The sequence below is a fragment of the Rosa chinensis genome, chromosome 7 (genome assembly GCF_002994745.2).
Source record: "Rosa chinensis cultivar Old Blush chromosome 7, RchiOBHm-V2, whole genome shotgun sequence".
Classification (NCBI taxonomy): domain Eukaryota; kingdom Viridiplantae; phylum Streptophyta; class Magnoliopsida; order Rosales; family Rosaceae; genus Rosa; species Rosa chinensis.
Window position 1 is genome coordinate 45,152,972 of NC_037094.1, and position 9,254 is coordinate 45,162,225.

Here is a 9,254-nt window from a genome sequence, read left to right on the forward strand (position 1 = left end):
TCGGTTTAGGCTCGGAACCGAACCGATCGGAACCGAACCCACCCCTACATACAAGATCTGATAAGGAAAATCCGTAAAACTATTCTCATGTACTGATCTTGAGTGAAAATATATTCATTCCATCATTATCTTTGATATACATATCGACTAAATAATTTTCTTTGGTTATATGCAATTAAATGGTTTAATGATGCATATCAAATAAACGATTGGTTTACTAAAAGTTAGGAAGTTTTGGGTTTTGAATGTTTATCAAATCAGTTTTAAAAGCTTTCCTTGTTTTCATCTTGATTGACATGAAAAAGAGATTTTGATTGAGGGGGAGTTTTGCTTCTCTATAAAAAGTTTTGAAAACTAATTTCTTAGTAGAGTTTTTCTTTGAGTGTCAAAATTGTTCTTCTATGTGTTACACATGTTTACTCTCAATTTTTACTGAAAAACTCTTGTTGCTTGTTTCATGTATTCTCTTGCATACTTTATCATTTTCATAATTCATTCTCAAGATCAGTGAGACAATTGAGTGAAAGGAAGATTGAAGATCGAATTGTTTACATGTTGTGTTGTTTGAGTTAGGAGTTTGAACAATTGTAAAACAAGTTAGCAGTTGGCTAATTAAAAGTGATTGTCATGAACAACACTACTTGTATACTGTAAACTCGATTGTTTCATATTGGATTGATTATTCGTGTTGGCTACGTCAAAAGCCAAGCCACGCAGGGAAGTTTCCCCAATAGAGTGGTTTACACTGCGTTAGCAATTCCTGTGTACTTCTTAATAACATTTCAAACAGCTCTATTGATCATATTACAATATTGTTCTGTTTGGTATTTTCATCCTTATTCTCTAGAACAGAAAGTGAATGATTATATAATCTGATAGTGTAAATGCATTTTATGGGTCTGGGCCTTCTGCTTCAGACTTGGGAACTCACCGTCAAATTCAGAAAACCATATAATAATAATGTAAATGCAACTATATAGTGATTGTTTAACCTGGGAACTCACCGTCAAATTCAGAAAACCATAAACTTCTAGACATCAGAAACATGAACGCCAACAACCCAGAGCTTTAATCAAGAATTAGATCAAACCTTGAATGAAACAAAGCTTTAAATCAATGAAAAACGAATCGGGGAGAGAGAGAGAGACAACGAACCTGAAGACGGAAACGGAAAACGAATCAGAGAATATTCGGGAAGAGAACGAACCTGAAGCAGAGAAGAAGAAGCTTCAAAGTGAGAGGAAGAGAGATTAATGGTTTGCGAGGAATAATGGGTCTGCAAGTTTGTGTTAGGAGAGGATAAAAGCCGAAGAGAGACGAAGGCCAATCTGCTGCACCCTACACACACGAACAGAGTTCAGAGGAGACTAGAGTCGTCGAGAGTTATATTAGGGCAAAGGACTACACCTGTGTAAAATAATGGGAAAAGAAGATCTAATTAAGCACACCCGAACACACCCATTACAAGTTTTTTTTTCTTTTTTTTCTTTGAATAACGTAAAGCCCAAGGTTTAGGGGCTTGCGGGTGTTTAGCCACGTCAAAGTCTCTGAATCTTTACACTACTACTTGAACACCTAAAACCCTCCGAATGGCCACCTCAACAGCCGGCAGATCCATTTTCCGGTCATGCGCCGGCCGAAGCTGCGGCTCAGTGGCACAGTTCGCCACTGAAGCGAAAGCTGCTGGCTCACCGTTTCGCATCGGAGCCAAGCAACCTACATCATCTCCCGCTCTCAGGTAACCTAGTAGATTAGAGTATGTTTTGATTTAGCATTCAAAGATTTTGTGAAATTGGATGTGATTTGTGGTTGCTGTAGGTGTCCTGTTGAATTGAGCTTCTGTGTGGAGTCGATGCTGCCCTACCACACTGCCACAGCTTCGGCTTTGATGACTTGCATGCTTTCCATAACACGCCGCAGTTACGGTTGGCTTCCAGAAGGTGATTTCCTTTACTCCATTTTTGTGTGCTTCAAATTTATGTTGGAATGAATGAGTGATTTCTGGTGTTCACATCAAGAATGTTAAAGTTCCTTCTTTCCTATCTGTTATGTTTGTTTTGTTCCCTGGCGAATGCGGCATTGTTTGGAGTTCCAATTCTAGTGTCAAGCTAGACTTTTTGGTGCAACAGGTTCCTTTCTTTTGTTTCATGAAGTCAATGGTTAGGAGTGAGGAGTCCTTTCCAATGTGTGGTTTTCTGTATGAAGGCTTGAAATCCAACTATGTATATAACATAAAATTCCTTCTCTCTCTCTCTATCTTTTTTTTTTTTTTTTTTTTTTTTTTATAGTGAAAAACGGTACAAAAGAACCTCTTTTTATTGTTGTAGGCTAAGACAAGACTAGATGAAGATCAAGAAACAAAGTTGGAGTGACATTGATTTTTTAACTTTCAAGCTTTTTTACATTTGTCGGGGTGCTATCACCCTAGCGTATTTCAGAACATTTCTGTTCTTTACTAAATCTGTAATTCTTGTTCTTAAAAACTCTTTATGTAGTTCATCTGATATATTGAATTATTTAATAAATCAAGTGGCAATTTTTTTTGTGGTTGAAGCTTTTGAGGGTTTTATTGGATATGCTTGAATCATAAATTGTTATTACTGTTAGAGAGACCTGTTGTTTAAAGTTAAGATTATCAAGAATTCTCTTAGTTAAAGATGTCTTTCTGTTCCCCTCTTTACTGTTCTTCTGTCACCCCTCTTTTGTTCCATTCGACTTGAAAATGCTAACTCAAGGTTGATATCTAGATGTTTTCTTATATGATCACCTGTTTAAATAGAATTTGAAAAATGTCATTCCACTTGGATCATAAAGTTAGTGTACTGATGACTTTTATTTAATCAGCTTGCAATGATGATGAATGATGATGGCTGATGAATGTTTCAAGGATTCAAGGAAGTTTTATGTACTTAGTCTTCAGTTTATGGCAGTGACTGCTGGTAATACAGGAGTTTTGACTGAGATGCAGAAGAGACAAGATGCATGTCCTGAGCTTTAAAACCTAGATCAACTAGTAGACTTGGTTACTGTTCTCTACGCATAAACATAATTTCTTCTTTTTCTTCCTGTTTTGAGACACTCAATATGTATCCCATAGACTATTAAAGTCGTCATTCGAATGTCACGTTATGTAATTTCCTTTGTAATGATGTTTATGACCAAAGATTAATGCTAATATTGTATTCAATCAGCTTGCAATAATGATGCATGATCAATTTCCAATGAGTCCAGTAGAAGTTTTGTTCAAAGCTCATGCACTTGAAGATAAAGAGACTTGGAAGCCTTAATGAGATGCATACTTACAGGACTCTAAACTGAAAATAAGCCATTGCATTGCTGTTATTTCTAGTTTATTGTTTTCCTTTTTTATTTATTTTTGGATTTAGTCTAAACATCATGAGGATTGAGATGATTTGTATGAGTACAGTATCTACATATACATCATCTTGTCTGCAATGTTACCATTCTGTTATCTTGGTATAAGGCAACTTCTTGTATCTAGCTTTTGTTTCTTAAAAGGAAACACGATTGCATTTGTGGCAGTGAGGTGTTATAGCTTCTGATATGGTTGATTTAGAAAAGGTTCTTACATGTTGTAGTTCAAGCCAAAGCTCTTACAGCCAAACTCTTTTAATATGTCAGCCGTTACACGTCTTAGTGTATGAGAGTATTATCACCTAGTTGAGTTTGAGTTCACAGGATTTTGGTTCATAATATAGAAAGTTGCAAAGGTTCATAGGGACTATGAGCTGACATTCTTTGAGTTCACTTCCTCATTATGGTTTTGCCATGTCCCTTTAAGATTTCCCCAGTAAGCTTTAATTCTTCCTTTTCAATCTGTGCACAGATTCTTGAGGAATGCAGATCCGTCCCTTTCAATCCTGAGCTCACTTCAAACATCATCCATTTCATTTGGTCACCTTTTGTAGAGCATCAGACATTCTAAACTCATTACACATATCATTATGTTTCCCTCCCGTTTAGTTTTCTATTGCTTGCGTCGTCTTGAATTCGGGGTGCGGTCAATGCTTGCATTTCTCTGTTTGAGCACATTAACGAAGCATAGTTAGTTTAATGGCAGTTTGCTGCTGCGTATCACACTGGTTGTTTAGTTTGAAATTGTGGTTTAGGCATGGTTCTTACTTCTTAGTGCTTGGAGTCTATTCTTATGTTTTTGTGGGTTAAGTCTAGGGCTGCCACTTGGTTTGGTAATTACCAAACCGACCGAATACCAACCGATATTTTAGGTTTGGTAAACCGACTTTTTGGTAACAGAGACTGATAAAACCGAAATAAAAAATTACCGAAAAGTTGGTTTGGTTTTGGTAAATAACGAATTTACCGATTATCTAAATATTATATTTATATACCACAGTTTTCAATACATATACATGTATATTAAGAAATAAACATAAAAACTTTTATAATGGTATGGACACTACTACATATACTACATTAATAGTACGTGTATTTTAAGTAACCTAGTCAAAGATGGTTAAATAACCTAGTTTTATTGCAAATTGCTAAAACTTGATGTCATATATACAAAAGAAAGCTATAATTAGTAGATGAATACAAAGTTTATGACTATAAAATTCAAATCTTCATTCTAATTTATATTATAAAGAATTAGTTGTTCTAAAGTTGGTAATACCGAAAACCGAAATACTGAATTTGGTAGATATAATTAAAAACTGAAAATTTTGGTTGGTAATTGGTAACTCAGTTTTGAAACCGAAAGCTTTGGTTTTAAAGTTGATAATACCTATAACCGATTCGAACCGACCGAGTGACAACCCTAGTTAAGTCCTTTGAATAATGATCAAGGTCATTTCTATGTGCTCATTTCTGTAGGGGTATTAGTTAAAGCCAAGATCATGGGTTAAACAAATGAGTTTTATATTTAGTTAGTAGTTTAATTTAATAATTAAATTCCGCACTTTAAAAAGGTTTCAAATCGATTTGCTAGGTTCCCCGATCAGACAAAGACTGAAGAATCATCAGGAAAGTTGCCCACTATGAGTTTGGCCGGAGCACCAGTCTTTGTGAAATTTGGTTTGGATATTACCATAAACCTCTACCAATCAATAAATAGCAGGTAAATAGATGGCCATCTCTCGGTAAATTTGACAAGTGACAATCACATCACGTCTGGGACAAAATTGGCTACAGAAAGTTCAGAGCTGAAACAGAATTGCATTACAAGGCAAATGGCTATAGATACATAGATCACATTGAATTCAGAGATTAATGTACGGGTATAACTCCTACCAGATGCTATTACCGGTGGCAAACAACAGCCTTACAAGAAGAGTCATCATTTATAACCCAAATACCGATTTCTTGAAGCCGCTTCTGAACAATATCTGAAGCCATATCCTTAGGCCAAAATACTATCTTCTTTCCATCACCTAAAGATTGATTAACATTACTGTTATCAATCCTAAGACCAAAGCTTGTCTCATCGAGAATGTTCACTCTCACACCCTTCTTCAGTTCCAAGAACTTGGCCATTACATACCCAAAACTTATGCTCTGTTGCCTAACAAGCAGAGAGTTCACCATCATTGCAAATTTTGATATGAAATCAGTACCCCAAACATCTTTTTCAGCAAAAGATGACCCTCTGGCAAAGAAAAGTTCTGAGCTCGTACCAACATAGAAATCATATGAGGGATCAGACTCGACGACAAATGGGTCCATGCTGACTGGAAGCATGTTCCCATCCACCACCCAGGAACTGTACCTAGATTCTAAACACTTTTGTAATACATAGACTTTCACTAATATTTCACTGATCACTTGCACATAAGAATTGTGCACAGTAAGCAATTCATAAGCTCCTACACTCTCCAGAAACCGGTTCGTAATGATCACTGAATGTCCTCTTCTTGCCAGATCAAACAGGAATTCAGACTCGGGGCCAATAAGTATATAGTTCCGCAAATTTAGACTCTCAAAGTGGCATAGCAAGTTGCTAATTACCATCTCTTTAACCCCAAACAGGCTGACAAAAATAACATTGTTGTGTTTCTGCACAGAATTAAGAACAGACCCAAGTTCTTCAAGGCTCGCAACTACTCTTTCAGGAAATATTTCTCTGAAACAAAAATCATACCACTTGAGATCACCCAACGGTTGCATATCCCAGAACTTAAATTCAAGAGAACTTTCATCCAATATATGTGAATCAGGCCCAGCTGTTTTCCCATAATTAACACCAGCATCTCTGTGAGAGACGCTAAGCGCCCTCTCATGTAAAAAGTTGGTGTAGATATTGAAATAGCCACGAGTGTGAATGAATTTAATAAACCAAGGTGTCCATATCTTCTCTCCGATCTTTTTATACCACCCAGTAGTCACCTGCACGTAAATTTCACATCTAACTGATAATATGTGAAAGAGAACAGTACCAAGAAACAAATCTATATACACGGTTAAGAAAAATAAATAGTAAATGTACCATGCCATCGAGATATGGCTTAATGCCTTTTGCCTTGTTTTTGTCGTACCACAACCTGAACTCTTTCCAAGGTTTCGGAAAGAGAAGTTGACCCCAAGTACCAACCAGTTGGTATAGAAAGAGCCGTGTTCTATCATCCAATTTTAGTTTGTTACCGTGTTTACCTATAAGCCAACAAAACATCAAGAAACAATCAGTTCTCCAACTTTTAATGGAAAGGTAAAACTGAACTAAAACTATAGAAGCGAAAGTTTCAATTAGTTCACCATCAAAGCCAGTAACAAGAAGTCGTCCAAAAGAAAAACATTAGCATGGGGAGATTCTTTAAAACTTAACAAGGTATTAATATGGAGAATGTAAGCTCAAATGATGATGGACAGTGCACAAAGTAGATTAGGATTAGGATAATGAAGGGCTTGATCCCATCCAGTGTAACCAAAGAATATATATCAGAGAGAGAAAAGCAAATTGTTTTGATAACTGGGAAAAGATAACTAAAAATTAAAAGTTGAATATTTCGATATTGTGAATGCAGGTAACTGGTCTTCAACCATCAAGGCTTGCTCTCCTCCTATGTTATTATTCCATAGAAATGCCTACCACCCTTCACAAAATTCATTTGAACCATGGCAAAAAAAACAAATCTCAAAACAATTGTTAAGCCTATAGGAGCCGAACCAATAAGGATTTATAGGATTGGAAACAAATGTCAATCCTAAATGTATTATTCCAGCAATCGCAGCAGACAAGTGGCTAAAAAGACAAGGGAGCCTTTGCCTGAAAAACAATAAACAAAAAAAAGTAATAATAATACAATTAAAAATAAAGATAAAAAACAGACAAGGCAGCCGCCAATCAAGAATGCAGCAAAGCCACGCCTGGTCCCAGTAATCCCAAACCACTGCCTGTGCTACAAGACTGACACTGTACAAGATTTCTGCTAAATACAATGGCTGAGCAAAGCATGCCAGATCAAGACAAAATGAGCATATGCATCATCAGCTATCACACCATAGAAATGACCATTCTCACAATGCAAAGTGACCAACAGAATAGGAATGAAATACATCGCAGAAACCTTATCTTTCATTTTACATCCTGAAGTTATGTCAAGTTCTTTACAATTTCATCACCTACAACATGCATAAATATCAGTACGAGTGGTTGGGACCCTCTGCATATGCCGATGTGCATAATGTTCTATCTAAATGTAGATATAGTCATATGTGTACTGTAGGATGTCTAAATGTATCTCCTTGTAACTTCTAATAGAATCAAAACAATAAATTAACAGCTGAGAGAGTGTGTAATCGAAACTTGTCAGCATTTCACTTGACAAGTAGATATATTCTAAATTGCAGTCAAAGCTTGTTAGCATAAAAACAAATGCAACTACAACTATTTGAGAAAAGAGATGCAATTTGAAACTCAGAAAATTCACTATTAGAATGAAATCATTCAGATCACTGTGATGTAACATGTTCTTATATAATTTTCATCATTTAGATCAGAATTGAATTAAAGAAAACAAAAAAGGAAGGTACCTGGAACAAACCTTGGTCTCTGTAGCGAAGCTCCATAGATGTAAGGGCGAGAATTGGAGGCATTGTAATAGTAATTCAGAATCAGATTCTTGAGAAACTTGTAATAGAGCGGCGACACCTCCAAGTCATCTTCCACAACGAAAGCGAACTCGTGATCGGAGCTGGGCCACCAGGCCTCGAGCCACTGGGCCTGGAGGCCCACATTCGCAGTCCGGTAATGCACGAGCTTCTCTCCGAACCTCCACTCGAAACCATCGACGAAGTCCAGGATCCGACGCGACTCCAGCAGCTTGAGATCCGCGTCGTCGTCGGGGAGGGTAAAATGGTCAATGTGGACGTGGAGGTGGACGCGGTCGGAGAGGTAGTCGGCGGCGGCGAGGGAGCGGAGGCAGCGGGAGAGGGAGTCGAGGCGGTTGTAGGCGAGGAGTTTGATGATGAAGGTGAAATCGGGGTTTGGGGGGTGGAGGGTGAAATTAGGGTTTGGGTTTGGGTGTGGGGAGGAGAGGAGAGGGAGGGAGGAGTGGAAGTAAGAGAAGAAGAAGAGGGCGGAGAGAGAGAAGAGGAGGAGTGGAACCAAGTGTGTTTTGAGTCCCACCATTTCTGCTCGACTTTTGGGTTTGCGCTGCAAGTTGTTATTAATATGGAAAACGGGTCGGCAAAACCCACCCACGAAAATACCCTTCAAAGTATGCCAGCTGGCTGTATCCGTAACAGAGCTAACGGCTCCGGATACGATTATTTGGTCGGAGTCAAAATTTCAGATTTGAAACTTGAGGTACGAAAGTTTAGAATGACCAAAAAATTTCAGGTACCGTACCGGCCATTTTCCTTTTAATTTTTTCTAATTTCTTCCATCCGTAGATGTCATTTTTAGCTTCTATGGTGAATTGGGAGGTACTTCTACAACATTCTGGTAAGCATCCACTTGTACAAGTGTACAACATGCCCCAGCTCATCTTTTTTCTATAATCGTCAACCATCTTTTGAATAAATAAAAACTCCTAAAATAACAAAGATATCTGAAAAAAAAAAAAAAAAAAAAATCATCAATCGCCACGATTGGTGAAAATATAAACTAATTGTAATAGTCTCTTGATGGAAAAATGAAGAACTTATATATAAAAGACAAATACCTTTCTCCTAAGATCAATAATTTGGTTATGAAATTGGAAGCACTACCAGAAAAAAAGGATATAAGGACACATAATTAAGGCATTGAAGGTTTCTAGGACACACAGCGATAAATT

General features: G+C 37.2%; 2 protein-coding genes across 2 annotated transcripts; one reads left to right on the forward strand and one right to left on the reverse strand.

Moving 5' to 3' along the window:
• The first annotated feature begins 1,545 nt into the window (after nt 1-1,545).
• On the forward strand, nt 1,546-3,115 carry LOC112177981 (protein NUCLEAR FUSION DEFECTIVE 6, mitochondrial). Its single transcript, XM_024316211.2, has 3 exons — nt 1,546-1,738; nt 1,819-1,940; nt 2,845-3,115. Exons 1-3 carry the CDS (start codon nt 1,590-1,592, stop codon nt 2,862-2,864), a joined length of 291 nt encoding a protein of 96 aa, XP_024171979.2. The 5' UTR covers nt 1,546-1,589; the 3' UTR covers nt 2,865-3,115.
• A 2,006-nt stretch (nt 3,116-5,121) lies between these two features.
• LOC112175256 lies at nt 5,122-8,637 on the reverse strand. Its single transcript, XM_024312918.2, has 3 exons — nt 8,008-8,637; nt 6,464-6,627; nt 5,122-6,363 (listed from the first exon to the last, which is right to left on the reverse strand). Exons 1-3 carry the CDS (start codon nt 8,603-8,605, stop codon nt 5,281-5,283), a joined length of 1,845 nt encoding a protein of 614 aa, XP_024168686.1. The 5' UTR covers nt 8,606-8,637; the 3' UTR covers nt 5,122-5,280.
• Between the last annotated feature and the right edge of the window lie 617 nt (nt 8,638-9,254).

What these genes read in the sequence shown, in the direction of transcription:
- LOC112175256 (XM_024312918.2), bottom strand. Translation starts at nt 8,605, where the DNA reads ATGGTGGGACTCAAAACACACTTGGTTCCACTCCTCCTCTTCTCTCTC. An exon ending in GAGACCAAGGTTTGTTCCAG is followed by an intron (nt 6,628 to 8,007) that starts GTACCTTCCTTT and finishes GTTGGCTTATAG; the next exon opens with GTAAACACGGTAACAAACTA. An exon ending in AGCCATATCTCGATGGCATG is followed by an intron (nt 6,364 to 6,463) that starts GTACATTTACTA and finishes ATTTACGTGCAG; the next exon opens with GTGACTACTGGGTGGTATAA.
- LOC112177981 (XM_024316211.2), top strand. Translation starts at nt 1,590, where the DNA reads ATGGCCACCTCAACAGCCGGCAGATCCATTTTCCGGTCATGCGCCGGC. An exon ending in ACATCATCTCCCGCTCTCAG is followed by an intron (nt 1,739 to 1,818) that starts GTAACCTAGTAG and finishes TGGTTGCTGTAG; the next exon opens with GTGTCCTGTTGAATTGAGCT. An exon ending in TTACGGTTGGCTTCCAGAAG is followed by an intron (nt 1,941 to 2,844) that starts GTGATTTCCTTT and finishes TTATTTAATCAG; the next exon opens with CTTGCAATGATGATGAATGA.